Source organism: Papio anubis, chromosome 15 (genome assembly GCF_008728515.1).
Source record: "Papio anubis isolate 15944 chromosome 15, Panubis1.0, whole genome shotgun sequence".
Lineage (NCBI taxonomy): Eukaryota > Metazoa > Chordata > Mammalia > Primates > Cercopithecidae > Papio > Papio anubis.
The window spans coordinates 87,297,161-87,316,896 of record NC_044990.1 but is presented as its reverse complement, the minus strand read 5'-3'; the positions used below and the strand labels follow the sequence as shown (position 1 = coordinate 87,316,896).

The 19,736-nt window shown below is 44.0% G+C and overlaps 1 protein-coding gene across 4 annotated transcripts in view; it reads right to left on the bottom strand.

Annotated features, from left to right (window-relative positions):
• The window catches only part of MYO16 (myosin XVI), a 574,351-nt gene that overhangs the window by 65,736 nt on the left and 488,879 nt on the right, over positions 1-19,736 (bottom strand). For 3 of the 4 annotated variants that reach the window (XM_021929768.2, XM_021929769.2, XM_003914068.5), the window contains exons 30-32: positions 18,870-19,116; positions 16,667-16,935; positions 3,195-4,295 (exon numbers count right to left, since the gene is read on the bottom strand). In XM_021929768.2, the coding sequence (XP_021785460.2) occupies positions 3,195-4,295; positions 16,667-16,935; positions 18,870-19,116 (1,617 nt within the window). The remainder of the gene's footprint in view (positions 1-3,194; positions 4,296-16,666; positions 16,936-18,869; positions 19,117-19,736) is intronic. The other variant, XM_009192226.4, reaches the window with a different exon arrangement.

Here is a 19,736-nt window from a genome sequence, read left to right as displayed (position 1 = left end):
ACTTGAAAGTAATTCCAAAGAAGTCATTGAATTCATTCAGAAGAAAACGGATTACTGACCTCAGGATCAAACTGTGTAAACTTTAAGAGTCATATAACCAGCACCAGTGCTGAGCACCAGCACCGAACGCTTTTCCTTCCACAGCTTATGTTGAACCTCTCCTACATTCTAAAAGAATGACCTGAACTATCCCATGAGAACATGACATCCGAACTTGTAAACTTGTTTCCCTCATCACAGCCCATAAAGAATTAGACACTAGGCTGGGCATGGTGGTTCACGCCTGTAATCCCAGCACTTTGGGAGGCTGAGGCGGGCAGATCACCTGCGGTCAGGAGTTTGAGACCAGCCTGGCTAACATGGCGAAACCCCGTCTCTACTAAAAACACAAAAATTAGCCAGGCATGGTGGCGGGCGCTTATAATTCCAGCTACTTGGGAGGCTGAGGCAGAACAATTGCTTGAACTTGGGAGGTGGAGGTTGCAGTGAGCCAAGATTGCCCTCTAACAAGAGCAAAACTCAGTCTCAAAAAAAAAAAAAAAAAAAAAAGAATTATTATACACTTCTCAACTGTGTAGTCAACTGTGTAGTTAGGACTCCCATAATCTGGTGTGCGGGGATGACCTGGTCTGGTATTGCTAAGTTTTCTATTACTACAGCAACTGTGCAAGTGGCCAAAGTTGCCAATTCGTATATTTTTGAGAAAGTCATAAGTGGCTCAATCCAATCTTTTCACATGAAAAAGTATTGCAGAAAAGCCCACAATAAGAAAATAGATGTCTTATAATTATAGTTGAACTATGTTGTACTTGAGATTTTGATGTGTGTTCCCAAATACTGGTTAATACCACCACAGGGAAATATAATTAGCAAATTTACACACTATGCCTGGAGGGCTCACTATAATTCTCGCTATCCTCTGAGGGGTAGACTTTGGGATTTCCAAATGATGAGGTCTGTCTAGAAATTCATTAACTTCACTTCCTTGAATAGAGTCAAGAAGAATTCACCCTGTTCCATTCTCTAGTAAAATGAGGTTCATGAGGTTTTAATAAACTTTTAGTTCTAAAAGCAAATATTAATTTGTTCATTTAATGATTTTCTCTTATCCATTTTGTTCCTTGGAATGAAACACGATTTGTGAAATTCAAACATTCTGCTATTTACAAATACAATTTCATTTATTAATGGCCTATAATTAAGAAGAATTTGTTAGCTAAACAAACAATTAGCTTATTTGTCTGAAGAATAAATAGGGAGAAGGTTATTCATTCATCGTTAAAGGTTCTTAGCCTTGACCTACTTTTCACTTGTTCAGATTGCTTTCTAGATGTTCTAGTTTTTGTACCTAAAGTAATAGTGCTAATCAAATGATGAATGCTTACATATTTATGTATTTTCTTTTGGTGAAGGAGCAGGTTAATGTATGCATAAAATGTTACTACATTGTAGATCAAAGTCTACTTCCAATCCTACCACTTAACCCTAAGGAAGGAATTTAACCTCTCCACCGTGAAGTTTTCCATGTATAAAACAAGAACGTCCACAGTTGCCACCTACCCTGTGTTACCAGTAGAGGGTCTTGACTGCAAGTTGTCCAGGTTCTTGGCATTTTTAACAAAGAATTGGAAAAACACCCAGCAAAGCAAAGAAAGAATGAAGCAACGAAAAAATGAAAGCAGGGATTTACCAAAAACAAAAGTACACTCCACAGTGTGGGATTGGGCTGGGCAGCAGCTCAAGGGCCCAGACACAGAATCTTCTCAGGTCCAAATACCCCCTAGAGGTTTCCCATTGGCCACTTCATGCTCACCTCATGTAAATAAAGTGGTGGCCTCCAATCAGAGGCTGAAGTGAAGTTAAAAGATCACACTCCTCTGCAAACATCTGATTGGTTGCAAAAAGCAATGGAACAGAGGCAAAGGTGAAGTTATAGAGTTGCATTTCTACACAAAGGAAGACTCTGCCTGCAGTAAATCTGACTGGTTATGGACAGCTAATTTCCCATCTGTGGTGCAGAAAAGGTGGGGGTTTGCAGAGGGAGTAGCCTAGGGTCCTTTTTTTACTTAGGCACGGAAAGTTATGGTTTTCCTTTCAATTGAGTTCTAGGGAGTCGACATGAAAGCGCCTTAGGTTCCCTGCCTCCAGACCCTATCCTCCTGCCTCACCTAGAGAGGAGTGGGGGATCGAATGCCATCATGATGGAAGAGACTGGTTATAATTTTTCTTAAAGAGAAGATCCTTTTCATTAATGAACTTCTTCCCCAAAATACACACCATTGGGAAAACATTTTGGCTTTGTATACAAACCATAACATGTCTTTTGGAAGATGAAGACATTCTTTGTGATTATTAAAGGAATCTGTGCAAAAACAGTACCTTTGGCACCCAGGCCGTGTCATCTGAAGGAAGAGCCATGTGGTTAGCCAGTTACAAAAGACTGGCAAAAAAAGTCATCATTAAAATCTTATTTTGCCAGCTACATTCTTCTTTTACAGGGACACAAAATAAATGTTTTTTAAGGCAGGGAACAGCCTGTCATGGAGCTCACTTAGTGGACTGATTCCCACCTGCAAACCCCACTGTGGGCTGAGTCACTGGATGAGAAAACACAGACAACGGGGCTGCGTTAGAGTGTTCCTTGGATGGCACACGACCAGAAGAAAAGCAGTTCATCCCAAACAGCCCACAGCCGAGTGGCGTTAAGTGCAGGGTAGTAACTGGATAGGTCATCATCCCAGATACCACCAGGCAAAGCTAGATGGATGGCAAACCGCACAATGGGGTAGCCGTGAACTGTACATCAAACGGAAATCGGCAATAGAAACTTACCCAGAATACCACTTTCATGTTATAAGGAAGAATTAAAAAAAAAAAAAGAAAAGAAATCAGTAGCTAACATTTAACCTTCTCTGTCGAACATTTATCAAGTTATAATTTATTAAATCCAGTTGCGGTCTGTGTCTTTTTGTATCACGAGACTTTTCTGTCATATTCTGCAACACGGAAATATTAATTCCCACTCATTTGGTCACAGTGGGTGTATATGATTTTTTTTTCTTTTCAAGCTGATACCTGCTCTGAACGACCACGGCCATCACCTGAAACTTCACTCTTTCACATCTGTGCAGACACAGGTGCACGCAATCACAGCGTCCATGCAAAAGGAGTGGGGGGATGTCTACTCCGCTTACCTTCGGCTTCCCTGATTTTTCTTCCCGCCGCGGATTTTCGAAGCACACTCCTCCCGGAGTTGAAGAGGCTGGCGAGCTCGTCCAGGGGGCTGCTGAGAGGCCTGGAGCTGGGAGGGCTGTAGGGCGCCGGGGGAGAGGCACTGGAGCCGGCCTTCCTGGCGTCGACCCTGGCTGCCTTCACCGGGGAATACGGGATCTTGGGGAAGGAGCTGCAGGACCCGGCCCCAGGGCCAGAGTTTGGCTTTGGGTGGACCTTGGGCGCCTCTGTGCTCGGCCCCCCTTTCCCCAAGCTCACCGGGGCGGGCTCCGGAGGGAAGGCCAAGTGCGCGCAGGGTCTGAAGGGCGCGGGGGGCGGCCCGGGCGGGGGCGGGGGCGGCGTGGACGGCGGAGAGGCTCGGCCGGACCCGTTGAACAGCGCCAGGCCGGGGGACGCGGGCCTGTCGCCATCGCCCTTCTGGCTCTTGGAGTACTGCGGGGACAGCGGGCTCGACCCCTCCGACTGCACGGGGTACTTGAGGTTGGTCTCCAGGACCGGCAGCTTCTTCACCTCCAGGGGTGTCAGGGGCGACTCATCCGAGGCGGGGGAGCAGGTGACAGGGGTCGGGGGGAACACCAGCAGGGGCGGCCGGTGCGGCAGCAGGTTGGGGAAGGGCGGCGGGATGTCGCACGTGTCCCCGGGGGGCCCCGCCGCCTCGTCCTCCGGCGCGCCGTGGAGCAGGGGCGGCGATGCGCGCAGGAAGGAGCCCGCGCCTGGGCCGCCGTCGTCGGGCAGGCAACACTTCATCTCCTCGTACACGGACTCCCCGGGGTCCGGGCTATCCGGCCTGGCCGCGTGCCCCAGCATCTCGATGTACACCGGCTCGCCGTCGTCTTCGTCCCCCGGGGGCGTGGCCGGGGGCAGCGCACACTGTGGGGTCCCGGGGGTCAGAACGCGCGCTGCTGTCCCCGGGGCGCCCGGGGGCCTCGCGTCCCCGGGCCGGGACCCCGATATCTCTTCGTAGGAGCCGCTGAGCTTGGTGTTGGGGCTGCGCTTGGGCTTTCGAGGAGGGATCTTCTTCATGGTGCTGTAGTCGTCGCTGTGCGGTCTGGGCCGGGCCAGAGCTGCGGCAGGAAAGGACACGGTCAGTGGGTGCCAGGCCAGGCCCACGGGTGCCCACCTCGCCCGGGGCTCGCCTCGGAGCCACGGCCCTGCGCCCCGAGAATCCCAAGGGACCGGGCCTGCATGTTCCTCCACCCGCTAGGCTCCCTGGCTGAACCTGAACTCCCGAGACCACCACCGAGAAAAGAGAGATTTGATCTTGGAGACGGAAGACTCCCATCCCCTGAGAAGGATGTCCAGCGGAACGTCAGGGGGTTCCAGGACGTCAGCCACCCACGGAGGCCGCGGAGGTGAGGTCCCTGGAGACACAGTGGGGAAGGGACACTCAGGGATCAGGTGGTGGAACACACTTAGGTGTGGATGCTTAGGACCTAACACAGGTGTGACATAATGTACGGGTTGAACTGGTCCTTATGATTTGAAACTCAGGAGACCTGGCCAATTAGCTATTAATAGTTAGTGGCATATGGAAGCTTCCTGTCAGAAATGAGTGTGATTATTTAAATGATGTAAAATGGGCTGGGTACAGTGGCTCACGCCTGTAATCTCAGCACTTTGGAGATGGCGGATCACCTGAGGTCAGGAGATCGAGACCATCCTGCCCAACATGGTGAAACCCCGTCTCTACTAAAAATACGATTAGTCATGTGTGGTGGCGGGCGTCTGTAGTCCCAGCACTTTGGGAGGCCAAGGTGGGCGGATCACCTGAGGTCAGGAGTTTGAGACCAGCCTGGCCAACACGGTGAAACCCCATCTCCACTAAAAATAAAAAAAATTAGCTGGGCCTCGTGGTACGCACCTGTAGTCCCAGCTACTCGGGAGGCTGAGGTAGGAGAATCGCTTGAACCTGGGAGGTGGAGGATGCAGTGAGTCGAGATTGCACCACTGCACTCCAGCCTGGGCGACAGAGTGAGACTTGGTCTCAAATAAATAAATAAATAAATAAATAAATAAATATAAATAAATAAATAAATAAATGAATAAAAATGATGTAAACTGGACAAAACAAAACAACAACAAAACACTTGTGTGGATGGAGAGTCTTTAAAAAAGGACTTTGTTCAAATGTCAGGGACGACAGGTTTTACAATCAGTACATTTCAATACTTAACAGAAACACATCCTTAACAAGGAAACCAAAAGAATAACATTTCCCTAAGAACTTTTCAAGGGGAAACTTCTGAAGGTAAAATAAGAAGCCATACTCAGAAAAACAAATAAGCATAGTGTTATTACAAGAGTGAATTTCAAAAGAGATGGAACAAAACTACTTAAATATGAATTTAAAACAATTATTGAAAATTAAGTCAAAAAATTCCACAAGACTTCTTTTTCTAATGCTTTTTCTGTAAATTATAATAATGTTTTATTAAATAAATATAATTTCTCTGATAACAGAGATATTAATTTTGGAAAAATTATTTCGAGTCTTAGAAATACCTAAACTCCCAAACCTTGAATTATTTTACTAATTTGGTATTTTCTGAATCTATAGGAACTCTTCATAGAGGCACATCTGCCTTTGCTGAGTTCCTGAGTTATTTAACTGAGGCAGTTGTATTCTTCCCTCACTATGACTGCACATTTTGACAGCAGTCTCTGTACCCAGTTTTTGGAAGACAATGCAGTCTAATGGTTAAAAGTAAAGGTTTGGAATCAGATGGACGTGGGTTCCAATCTCAGCATGACCTTTTATTCATTCATTGAGTCATATGCATTCAACGAGTATTTACCGAGATAAATTCATGAGTAAAGATAAGTTCCCTACCCTCCTCTACCCTAGTGGGAAGAGTCATACAACAACAAAAATGGAAATACGCCAAATGAGTGAGTGCTACAGTATGTTAGAATGTGATACAGGCCACGAAGATGAGAACCAACAGGCCAGAGTGAGGGTCACAGAACTGTGTGTGTTTGTGCTGGGGTTGGTGGGGCAGGGTCGTCATTTTAGAAGAGCTCCTGGGCGAAGCGCTCTGAGTCTCAGGGTTGTCATGCATAGAATGGTGATATGAGTATGTATCTCAAAGGAATAAAATAGATACTGTAGGGAAAGTGCTTCACTCAGTTCTTGACACACTGTCACCAGAAAATGGGAATGGAAAAGAACGAAAGTAATTTTTGAACTCAACGGACATCTTTGTAAGTCAGTATTATACCGGGCTCCCCAAAGCAGCCAACATTTAAGAATAGAAAGTACCCAAAGTGTGTGCAGTTCTTTAATTAAGAAGCATTATTCCAGTGACTTTCAATGGGCTAAAACATAGCAGCCCCTGAGCTCCTAGAAAGTGAATAAAGCAACCCCATTTTTAACCTTAAGATTATAGAGTTGCTCTGAAGATATGAATAATTTAAAGGATTTGTGAGAGACCGTATTTTCCAAAGCTGCCTTCAATAATATTTTCAGCCCCACATACTCTTCCAGAACCTGGAACCTGGGAGGGTCTCTGTGTCTGCCCCAATGAATATAATGATTAGAAGATGATGTTCCCTGCTTTCTGGGGCTGGGCCAATGACAATGCAGCCTCTACCTGGCCGCCTCCTTCCCTTGGGACACATGTCTAGGTAGCCCTGACTTCCATGTACACGTCTGTACACCCTGAAGCAGCCACGCCGTGGGAACTGTGGAGAGGCTACATAGAGGTGAGGGAGAGCCAGAGGACTCCGATCTGCTCCAGCCCTCGGCTGTCTGGTTTCCCATCCCAGACACCAGAGATGTAATTAACCATGACTTCCAGTGATCACAGCTGCAGCCACTATCTGACTGCAGTGATGAAAGAGGCTCCTTGAGAACTGCTCAGCAGAGCCCAGCCAAATACTAGAACCATGAGAGATATAATCACCTTATTTTGGTGTCTTCAGCTACTAAGTTGGAGAGGTTTGTTACATAACAATAGACAACTCATAAAGACATTGCTACCTGGCAGTGGACTCTGCTGTACAAAGAAAAACAAAAACAGAAAAACCCTTAAACTCTTAGAAGTTGCTTTGGGCCATGGGAGGAGCTTTGAAGGGACCATGAGGGGAAGCGTGGTGGCCTCAAGAAAGCTCTTGATGAGGCCTAAAGAACAGTGAGGAAGATGTTGGAAGCTGGAGGGAACAGAACATTTTAGCCACAGTGTTAAGTTTAGCAATACTATTTCACCTGCAGTCATGTGGAAAACAGAAAACAGAAGATGAACAGGGTGATGTAGCTAAGGAGATTTCCAGGCAGTATTAAAGTTGCCTCCTGGATTCTTCTAGCTGCCTAGAGTAAATCATGAGAATACAGAGATAAAGTAAAGAAAGAACTATTCACTATAAAGGAACAAGAACCTTCTGAGTTTAAAAATAAAATGGTTCTCACTGCCAGGCTCTTCAGACAGCAAATAATTTGAATGCTAAGAAATGACTTCCAGCCAGGCGTGGTGACTCATGCCTGTAATCCCAGCACTTTGGGAGGCCGAGGTGGGCAGATCACAAGGTCAGGAGTTCAAGACCAGCCTGCCCAATATGATGAAAACTGTTCCCTACTAAAAATACCCAGATTAGCCGGGTATGGTGGCACACACCTGTAGTCTCAGCTACTTGGGAGGTTGAGGCAGGAGAATCACTTGAAACTGGGAGGTGGAGGTTGCAGAGAACCAAGACTGTACCACTGCATTCTAGCCTGGGCAACAGAGTGAGACTCCATCTCAAAAATAATAAAAGAATGAAGGAAGGAATGAAGGAAGGAAGGAAGGAAGGGAGGGAGGGAGGGAGGGAGGAAGGAAGGGAGGGAGGGAGGGAGGAAGGAAGGGAGGGAGGGGAAGGCAAGGGAGGGAGGGAGGGAAGGAAGGAAGGGAGGGAGGGGAAGGCAAGGGAGGGAGGGAGGGAAGGAAGGAAGGAAGGAAGGAAAGGGAGGGAGGGAGGGAGGGAGGAAATGACTTGTAAGTAGAAATAAAATTCAGGGAATTTTCAGAAAAACATGATCTAAAGATGAAATCAAGCACACACTGATGAGACCCTTCAAGAAGTACCCAGAAAAATCCAAGGAGGGGCTTCATAGGGCTTTTCAAGGAAGCAAAACCACAGGTCTAAGAATATCAAGGGCATTGACCCACAGAAATACTCAGTGAGCTTCCCCAGTTACTGGGGTTCAGTAACATTAGCAACATCCATCAAAAAGATTTGTGGATGTGGCTTTTCACTCATAAGGTGGATTATGAATTGATTCACAAGAAAGTCACAAAGCTTTTAAATGAATTTATCAGTTTACACTGAAAGGAGCAGCGTGCACACAAAGACGAAGAAACTTTGGTCTCTCAAAATATTGGCCAGGTGCAATGTGAGCCTGCAGTCCCAACTACCCCAGAAGCTGAGCAGGAGGATCCCTTCAGGCTAGGAGTTCAAGGCTGCCGTGCGCTATGCTCATACCTGTGAATAGCCACCGCATTCCAGCTTGGACAACATAGCAAGACCTCACCTCTAAACAACAGCAACAACACAAGCCTGATCAGGAAGAAGCAGGCTGAGAAAACTACCAGCCTCCCAAACATAAATCACCTCTTGTGGATTGGGAATTATCAGTCAAAAAGGGGGGTGCCAAGATTCCAGAACATAGAGCTAAGAGCTACAGAAAATTATTTCCAGTCTGCGAACGGGACTAAATCCTCATGAAGGCACAAGCAACACGTATCCAGCTCTTGTTCACAACTGCCACCCACCGATGACCACTGTGTGTCACCTGATCTCCCTCCCGTGTCTGAACAGAAGCGTGCATCACAGTTATTCTCTGCCTGTCCCTCCAGTGTATTTTGGTTGTGTAGGGGATCCGGCAACTTGTCTTTTTGGTCATTAAATCTTCAGATGGAAGAGGACACCCTTGAGGCGCTGTCTCTCTCAGGAATCGTACCAGAGGCACTGGCACACCGGGATCTGATTTAGAGGATGCGATCTGGCCCTTGAACCTGAGCCAGATGTGATGCTGCAGGAGGCTTTGGGGAGTCTGGGGGAGGGGTGAGTATAGTTTGTATGAGAGAGGGATACAAATTGTTTTGTCCAGAGGGTGGACTGACACAGACGGTACTTTCCAACACCTTGGCCACCACAGTATATCCTTTCCAGAGGTAGAATCTGTTTCTCCTTTCCTAAACCTGGATGGGTGTTTGGGACTGAGGTGACGAAAGGAACGTGGCAGAAGGGAGTTTGCTCACCTCCCACGCTGGCTCCCTCAAAGCAAGGCTGCATCTACCGCTTTCTCTCTCCCAAAGCACATGCCCCCGAAGCACTGACTCTCCGTGAAAGAAGTTGGATACCCTGAAGCTGTCATGCTGCCCAAGCAATGCAGAGAGATCACATAGACAGAGAGAGACACCCAAGGAGTCGCTCTCCTCAGATGGCTGAGGCACCAGACATGCCTGTGACCGGCTTTCAGATGATTCCAGCCACCTTGCTGCATGAAGGACCGCGTATGACAACTGCCTCAGTGATCTCTGTTGACACCCAGAGCCTGAGAGGGGTAGTAAAACAATCACTACAGTATATAAATCTAATTTCTGGGTGGGTTGCTATGTGACAACACGTAACTGCTATAGTATTCCCTGAAAGTTTGCTTCAGATGTGGTGAAGAGCCTTTTTGCATTAAAAAATTATAAATAAAAGTAGCATGTTTGTTGAGAGGCTGTTGAGAACCTGACTCAAGGGTCCAAAGCTTGCCTATGTGACATGGGACAAGTTACACCACTGCTCAGTGACTTAATACCCTCCTCTACCTAGGGTCATGATGACAGTCCTACTAGGTAGGACCGTTCTACAGATGAAAGATACTTAGCTTAATGCCTGCACATTGTAAACGTCACTAAGTATCCATCATGACCGACATTATCACCGCTACACAACCAGAGACTTACCGTGAGAGATAGAACTGTTCCTTAAAGTGTGGTCTGGGGTTCAGTAACATCAGATCACTAGAGTGCATTATCCTGTTCTACTCCATAACAGTTAAAATGGAACCTCTGGGGGGTCAGAACTGGAAATAGTCATTCTTTATAAACTAAAATTAGAAAACCACAGTTAACAAATTAAAGTCTAATTTGGTTTGTGGCTACTTCTGGATGCATGTGCACGTGTACACATGCTAAAAGTTCATTTGCAAATACTGGTTAGAGGGTTATTAAAAATGAATTTACATCAACAGTTTTCTTAATTTTTTGTCCTAATATTGATGCATAAAACATTTGCAACTACTTGATAAAGTCAATGAAATGGAGTAGGGAAGACAGTTCACGATCACAGAATACTTTTAGGGCAGGTTCTGGGATCCTAATGGTAGCTTAGGAGTCAGACTACATTCTGAAGCCATCTTATTACATCATAAAGTTGCCTCTTGTCTGAACTGCTGGAGAATGATACGGACATGTGTGTCATGTTAGGAGATCTACATTTTCTCCTACAAAACATTTTCCTTTTGGTATTTTTGCAAAGGCATGTCAGTGACTTTTAAGTCATCTTCTGTGCATAAGTTATTTGGTCCCATTCTCACAAAAACAAAATACCTGCATAGTTAATCTGTGAGAAAAAGGAGGAATGAGATGCTTGTTCATCCAAAATAAATAGTGTCTGCATATGTGACTCTCCTCCATTTTCCAGCACTTCTAGTGTGATTGTGCTGAGTTTCAGAGCAGAAGCAAACGTAGCACAGAGCACAGGACCTAGGACATAAAAGATGCTTAATTAAGTGCCTGCTAGCTGACTACTCAGGCTGCATACATCAGTGGATATAGGATGGATTTACAATCAGTTGCAAATTGGACAGAAAGGGCTTCTACTGAGCAGTCATATGTCGCAACCTTGTTATAACTTTTCTTTCTTCGTGGGAGGAGCAGTTCAGGCAATATCATTGCCTTCCCTGCCCCCATCTTTACCCTCCTGACTGCACTTGATGCTGTTGACATGCCCTTCCTGAGCCTTTCGCAGTTTCCACAGAGGGCAAGGTACTCTGTGGCCCGGTGTGCACCTATCACACCCTCAGTGCTGTGGCTGTGCTTCCCCTGTAATCTGTTTGACCACTTATCTCCCCACCTGGTCTGTCAGGTCCTCAGAGAGAAGCCAGGCTCATGGAAGACACTTAATTACTATTTGTTGAATGTACCACTGCGACATAGGTGGTGAACTGTGCAATTGTGTTCTGTTACCCCCAGCAACACATTTCTCCAAAGAGCGTTCACAGAAGACCTAATTTCTGTCCATTTTCAGGTAATAGAAAAAAAAATTTTTTAAGGGCTTCTGTTAAAACTATGTGGACAAATCCAGCCTTGACACATTTCAAGGGTACTTCTCGAACCTTGGCAAATTGTGCTCCCTCTGATATACTGATAGGAAGCACATTCTCTTTTAATGAAGAGTGTAGAGAAATAGATTTCTGTAACATGTATTCACTTGATAAGTATTTGTTGAGTGCTTACTATGTGACACATGTTGTTCTAGAATGAAGACAGAAAGAAGAGAGTAAAGAAAAGAAATAAAGTTATTTCCAAATTAAGCCACAGAGCTGAATCATGATTTGTGTCTACACATGTAAACTGCGTTTTGCGGAGAATGGAGTTGTACAGCAATTTTTGAAAAAAAAATTATAGGTTCATTAAGGTATAATTTCCAAGGAGGAGACAGTTGGAGTCTGAAGGGAGGGTGAGTGTGGAAGTGTCCACATAGAACGGTGAACAGTGAGGACTAGAGCTGCCTGAGAAAAGCTTGCTTCTGCAATTTCACCTTGAGCAACGGTCACTCCAAGCCAGGCACAGCACCACTGACATCATGACTTAACTGCAAGTCCCACATTTTAGAATTTAGTATCCATTTCACAAATGAGGAAACTGACTGTCAGAGGCTTCATTAACAACAAAGCTAAATGCTTGTAACTTTGCTCAGCGCTTGCTATGTCCTGGGCAATGAGGCTCTACAGTCCTTTGCTTCCTAACTCCCCAGAAATAGCCGCTGCCGTGCTTCTGCTGTTGCTGCTCCTTGATATACATGGGCTTGGAAAGACTGAGTCACTTCTTCAAAGTCACACGCATGAAATGCAGGCTTATATTTAACTTCGGTCAGGAGACAATTCGAGAGAATGTTAACCGTCTTTGGGAGAAAGGCTGCACCCGGTGTGTGAGGAATGAACTCTGCAGAGCAGCACTCCAGCTGGGAGGCCCCGGCCAAGAGGAAGTGAAAACGAGGCCCTATCTTTCCTTTCCTAGCCACTATTTGCAAAGAGCAACTGCAGGCTTTTATTCAATGGCCAAAACCGCAATTCCTTTTGCACCGACCTAATAAAAACATGGTACTTTTAAATAGTTGTCTCTAGCTTGCTAATAGTTTGCAAAGAAGTGTTAACATTTATTGGCCTGCAAAATTGTTTCATGCTTTTGAGGTACAAAGGAAATGAGAAAAAAAAAAATTGTTCTCTATCCTGTTTTCCTTCACCACAACCATTTTTATTGGGTGAGGACCCACCAGGAAAGACATGTGCTAATAAGAAAAAGGATAAACACAAAGATAACTTTAAAGTGACCTTGGGGCTGGTCACCCTACAATCCTTGGCCCTTGGTCTCCAATCAGATCTCCTCTCACTCTATAACCATCTGAACTGATTCACAGCTTTATTTGTAAAGGAAAAGAATTTGAACTTGATTTTTTAACATGCCAAAAAGGATGGCTCAGGTACAAAACCAACTTCAGCTGCAGTCCTCAATCCTGTGAAACCAAGGTTCACCAAGCATTTTAGAATAGTGATCAAATTTTCTTCCTATCTTTTGACAGAAAGGAGAATAATTTTGTGACGTTACTAGGTGCAAAAAAATTCAGGATCACCACTTGGTAGACACACGAAGCATTTAGAATCAGGGTTGTCTAACAGAAGCTTCTGTGATGATGGAAAAGTTCTACACCTGTGGCTACTGAGTACCTGGGAAGTGACTGATGATGGAGGAATGACATTTAAAATTGTATTTAATTTTATTTACTTTAAACTTAATTGGCCACATGTGCCTAGTGGCCACTGCATTGAACAACAAAGACTTAGATGATACTCGGATTGTGTTGGATTGAGGGAGATGTCTAAGATGCTAGGATCAATTTCATCACTGTCTTAACTCAACCACCTTCAGCTCCTGACATAAGGGCACAGAAGGGACCAGAACCCCGTCTGACAGCTGGCTTATCACATGTGGGTGGAGCTACCTTTGCAATCATGGATTAGAAACCCAGACCACTGACAGACTGGGTGGCTAAGCTCCTGTGCTGGCCTTCTCTGACTCCCTAATGCTGTAAAAACTAATCAGCAAGCATGCTTGAGCAGATTAAGCTGTTTAATTGTCTTATTCTTAAAAATATACGGTATTGAGAGCGCATGCCAGAATGCAGAAATACATCTCTAGTTGCAGGAGATCAAAGACTTTCTTTTTGTGGTGGTGGTTGTAAAGTAACCAGCATGAAGAATTAATGTATTGTAAGAAAGAACAGATAATGTAGATGGTAAAAAGGAAACCATGTATACACTTGCCCTTTGACAAGCTTCTGAAAGGTCTGCTCACCAGGGTGGGACATAGTGGACAAAACGCATCTCTAAGTACCTTATAATCACATATCTGACAAAATTAGGATCCAAGAAACTAAATTTTACATAAATATCTCACATGCCTAATGCTATCACATGATGTATTTTGATAGCATGTAATAAGGAATTTAAGAGTTATTATGCTGTCCTCTTTATTAATCTTTTTCGGGGTCACTTTGCTTTTGTGCATGTGTGTGTGTGCATGTGTGTGCGTGTGTGTGCGTGCGTGCATGCGTGTGAGCGTGCGTGTGCATGCATGTGTGCGTGTGCGTGCGTGTGCACATGTGTGTGCGCGTGCGTGCGTGTGTGCTTGTGTGTGTATCTCCTGTCGTTCCTGAGTAACCTTTATTTTAATTGACTCTGTTTTTGCTGCCCATATGAGAGTGCTCTCGGAGCTCAGCTTCTTCCTCACTATTTGATCTCCTTTCATAACATGTGACAAAGTGGCCCCCCCCATTACTCCAGGGCAGTGGTCTTTTAAGGTGCACACAAACCTTTAGCTTTTCCTAGATGTTACAAGGTATTCTGAGGCCTCTTTATGCAAATTTCTAGAGCCTGTTTGCAGGGTTCAAGCTTGGATGGGGCTCCATTCTGCATTTGCTGCAATTTTCCATCACATTTCATGACTGTTTTTTCAATGTCTGATACTATCTGGAGTCTTAATTTCCCACCCTCTCCATCTCACAGGTCTTAGCATCTTAGATACCATCTTCCTCACACAAGCTGCCAAAAATCTTTCTTGTTACTCTAATTTACATCTTTTTGAGATACGGGCTGCAAATCTAAAATGGAGGCCTGAAGTTGGAACAGTGGCGATGAGATGCTCCCCACTTTCTCAGGGAGGGTGCTGGTGGCTCCCTCAGATCGTGGGCTTCTCCTGGTGTATGTGGCACCGGGGGAGAATGTCTCATATCTTTGGAGGTCCTGTTCTAATTTACATCTAAGCCCACATCGATGTCCACTTTGAAGACTTTCCTTGGGATGATCTCATCTAATGTCATTTTACAGCTTTTCTTATTGTGCTTATCAAACCAGGACTCTAAAGACACAAATTTGGACTCTCCTCCCCAAAGTCTTTAGGAATTTCTCCTCTACTTTGATCTAAGTATTGTTGATACATGGCTCATACACTAAGACAGTAACATTTTGTAAGTAAAAAATATCCTAAAGATCTATTCTTCTTTAATGCCACTAATAAAAAGCACTTTGAAGAGTGTACAGCATGGTGACAATAGTTAATGACAATACATTGTATTCTTAAAAAATGCTTAAAAAAAAAAAAAAGAAAGGAAAAGGCCTGGCACAGTGGCTCATGTCTGTAATCTCAGCACTTTGGGAGGCCAAGGCAGGCAGATCACTAGAGGTCAGGAGTTTGAGACCAGCCCGGTCAACATGGTGAGACCCAGTCTCTACTAAAAATACAAAAATTAGCCAGGTGTGGTGGCAGGCACCTGTAGTCCCAGCTACTGAGGGAGGCTGAGGCAGGAGAATCACTTGAACCTCGGAGGTGGAGGTTGCAGTGAGCTAAGATTGCACCACTGCACTCCAGCCTGAGCAACAAGAGCAAAACTCCGTCTCCAAAAAAAACAAAACAAAAAACAAAAAAAAACTAAAAAAGTGGACACTAAGTGCTCTTAACACAGAAATGATGGCTGTGTGAGGCATGGATTTCTTAATTCACTAGATTTAACCATTCCACAATGTACATATACTTCAAAACAACATGTTGTTCATGACAAAAACATACAATTTTATGTCAATTAAAAATAAATTTGAAAAAAAAAAAAAAGAAGTTGGCTAGGATGGACTTACTGCTTCAGGCCTCTGCTCCATGTCTTCCTATCACCTTCTTGTCAGTCATCCCAACACTGAGCTTACGGATTTGCTGTGTTTTTGTATTTGGGGTTATTTATTTACTGAAGGAACTGTGTTTCATCCTGTGTTCAGATATTATTTTCTAGTGAGTTCTACCCAGCCGTTTCATTTAGAATCTCAACCCCTGTTCCACCCTATACTACTATCCTGGGTCTATTTATTTCTCTCAGCAGCAACAATCCACTTCTAAAGTATTTACTCTTTCACTATGTTTACCATCTGTTTTGCCACACTAGAATGTAAACTCCATGAAGAAAGATATAGACATGCCTAGAATAGAGCCTGATGCATAGCGGGTGATCAATAAAATCTGTTAAATTCTAAGTGTTCCGCTAAGAAGCACTTCCTTTATTTTTCGCAATTCTTAAAATTAATAATTAAACAGTAATTGTCTCATTACTGATCTATGAGATCTGGCTGAGAAAAACTGCAATGTTCCCTTTTGAGCATCCCTGTTTCTAGACAATGGATGCAGAAACTTTTATAATCTAGTCTCAAAAGTTTTCCTAACAGTATTCTCCTGCACGATGACTCTCCTCTGGGTAAATAATTTCACTTATCGTGTGATGAAGCAGTCTTAATTTTTTATTAGATTGTGATAACTGGACTGCCTGATGCATTTTCTTGACTTTCTAACTGGTGAACCTTTACATGGAATAGCTGCTGACTTTCTGAATTGATTTGATGCTGCTCTTTGGAGGCAGGGGTGGGGATGGGAGTTAAGGAAATGCCATGTAAGTAGCTTTTCCCTAAGAGGCTTAGAGATTTGAATAAATATTATTTATATTTAATGATTAAGAGCTGCTGGCAAGCCAACAATTGGATTTATTTCTATTAAGAATACATTAGGGCCACATACTGCCATGGGTGCCCCAAGGCGAAGTCAGAGCATTCACGAGCCTGGAACACGAGGCTGGCTCCCTCCCCAGGGCTGACCTTCGTTGGCTGCTTCCCTGGCCGCAGAGAGACAGGCGCTCACAGCCTCATAGGAAGCACTCAGTCGGGTGTTGGGGTCCCTCTTTGGCTTGGGCGGAGGCTGTTTCCGTGGAGATGGGAGGCTGCTGTTGTCATCCATGCTGAACACCGAGTGCAGCGAAGGAGACCAGATGGACGGGCCAGCGAGGCACTGGCCCAGGCCATCCACGGCCATGCAGACTGACATGGAGCTGGGGTGGAAATGCCTGGGTCCACTCTTGTCTTCGGTTCTTAGGGGGAAACAAAACACAAACAGCACCACGCCAGAGAGGCCCAGATGCATTATTCCGGTAACAAGGAACCTGCTCAAGCAGACATAATGACGGCTTTTTGGCAAGCAGCCCTTCCTGCTGTGGCTGGAGGACGTGTGCAGCCCTCTGGTGACCAGTTGGTCCAGAGAAGGCCACCCGTCCTCTGGCTCGGGCTTTGTGATGAAAAGCACATGAGCCCGCGGGATATCCATCATGATTACTTTTTAAACATTCTCACACAAACGCAACACTACTTAAGGGGCTTCGCATTTTCCATCAGGCACTCGCTGAATGAGTTCTTCACACTCTGATTATTAAGCAAATCAAAAAACCAGAATTTCAATCTGAATGATAATTTCTGGCAAATCCATCTTAATAGAGAGTTACTGATGCATCAAATACTGGGAGTTCATCACCATTTCCCCTCGCAAGAGGAGGAGAGACTCTACTTAAAACTCGCAGAAATTTACATTTCAGTGTTCTCTTTCTCCCCGTCACTCTCTTTCCTGCCATTTAAATTCCACCAGAAATTATTTAATTATGTGCAGAGCTGTTATTTCTCCTTCTTGACTCTGTATGGTTGGCCAGTGCCAAGGAAACTGCTGGTATCCAGTAAATAAACAGAGAAATACTTCTTCACTTAATTTTGTATCAGGAAAATACATACATAATCAAATTGAGAAATTGGGGTGGCCGTTTAGTTCCAGCAGAGAAAATAATAAATATTATTTTGGAAGTCATATAAAATTAATAGTTATCTTGTTTAAAAAAAATTTCTTCTGGCTTCACATGTCAACGTAATCATGTGCTAGCAAGATGCCAATGCATTCACTCTACAAGGAGTTTCCAAGCATTTGTTTTTATAATTATATCTTTCTGTGGCAGAACACCAACAGGGCTAGAATCTACCACAAGGCAGAGCCAGCCGCCCATGTAGAAAATGAAATAGCTGAAGATGAAAGCGTGGCACTCAGTGGATAATTTGTTTTTCCTGTAATGTTTAATTACAGTCTTTTTTTTTTTTTTTTTTGTACAAAAGGGATTTTTTTCAGTATTTAATCACTGAGATATTTGAAGCTAATTAACAAGATACACATTGCCATTTCCACTTTAATAAAAAAAATTGACATCAGCAGAAATGGGAAAGGAGAGTCATTTTCAGTGAGAAACTACAAGATATTACCAAGTTTCTATAGCAAAATAAACATCTCCCTGACGATAAATTAAGGTCCAAAGGAAGGAACTCCTTGCTCTCCCTCGTAGGTGTGTGGTGGTTCACGAGCGTCTTCATCGTTCTCAGAGAGAGGAAAATGATCAAATGGAGAAGGACCAGCTGGTCTTCATGTTTCTGTTTTAAGCTAAGCATCTAAAGTGAACTTTTAAATAAAAAGCTTTCCCCAAAGCTTGCTTTATTGGAAAAGAGAGATGTGACAGTTTACACAGGGATATATAATACACTTACAATCTATCGAGTTCACTTTCTTTCGTGTTTTCAGAGTGGTATCTCCATTTTTTGGGTCAGATTTCCACAAGTTTCTATAAGCCAGCCTTATGTCCGTAACACTTGTGTAAAAATGTCAACCCCCAAGCTATATAGTTTTGCCAATACAGAAACAGTAAATGCTTTAGAACTAGAATGTGCTTGAGGTAGTTAAGTGACACAAGCATGGCAAGTGAGGCAGTCGTCATCACATACGAATGAAGGAACGCAGCAGCCTCGAACTCATGAGAAGACAGCACAGGAAAGCATCTTTTTAGACTGCTGCTGTTTCAAATAACAAACCACGCACACCTGTTCCTGTAACTCCTGTCATATTATTTGATCGAACTCTTCATTAAGGGCTATATGAATTTTCATGACTCCATTGAATCAATCACAAAGGTAATTAAAGTTGCATGCTCTCTGCCTTTACCTTTTGATTCCTTCCTCTTGCGTGTTCCTGACCTCTAACTTCTCTTTATGGTAGGGAGCGTTCATTTCACTACGGAGCCGGTCATTTTCCCGGGCAATGTCTGAAGCATTCTGAATTACTAGGGCATCATAGGTTTTCAGCCCCATGTCCTCTGTGTTCTGCAGAAAGCTATTGATAGAAGTCACCTCTTGTTGTCTGATGCTCATTTTCTGAAGCAGGTGCTGGCGTGCTAAAAATCCTCTGATAACTTTTATAGAAGAATCATGGGTCAGTAAACGGAGGAAAAGTGAAAAACTCAGACATGCACAAACAAAAATCACAATATACTTATCTCTGAGCAGTTATAAAATAAGATACATGTAACCCAGAATAAGAATTTACCTAAATCAGCAGTGATAACACTAAAGGCAAAGCACTTTGACCTGAATGAGATCTTGCAGGCAATACTGATGATAAAGGCCTCCACACTGTTTTTGGTGACACAAGCTGGACACTGATGGACTGGAGTTAAATCGATGGGAAAGAACTAGGTCCAAATGACACAGAATTTTGGGGTATGCCTCCAACTGCAGCATTTTGGGATGCACGAATCATCTTTCATTACATCACATTATTACATAAACACCTAAGGCTTATGGGGTTTGTCTTTGGAAATATCATGCATATATTGTTTCTAAGATTATGATTTAATTCTTAAGAGAAATTAACACTATATTTAAGACTCTGGAAAAAGACTATATAAATACAGGAATCTATCCTGCTCTCTGGGAGAGGACGGCTAGAAAAATGTGTAAAAATTGGGGGAAATGAGTGAAAATGCTTTGAAATCAATATGTCAGTAACAAATACAAGAATTAAAAACAAAAG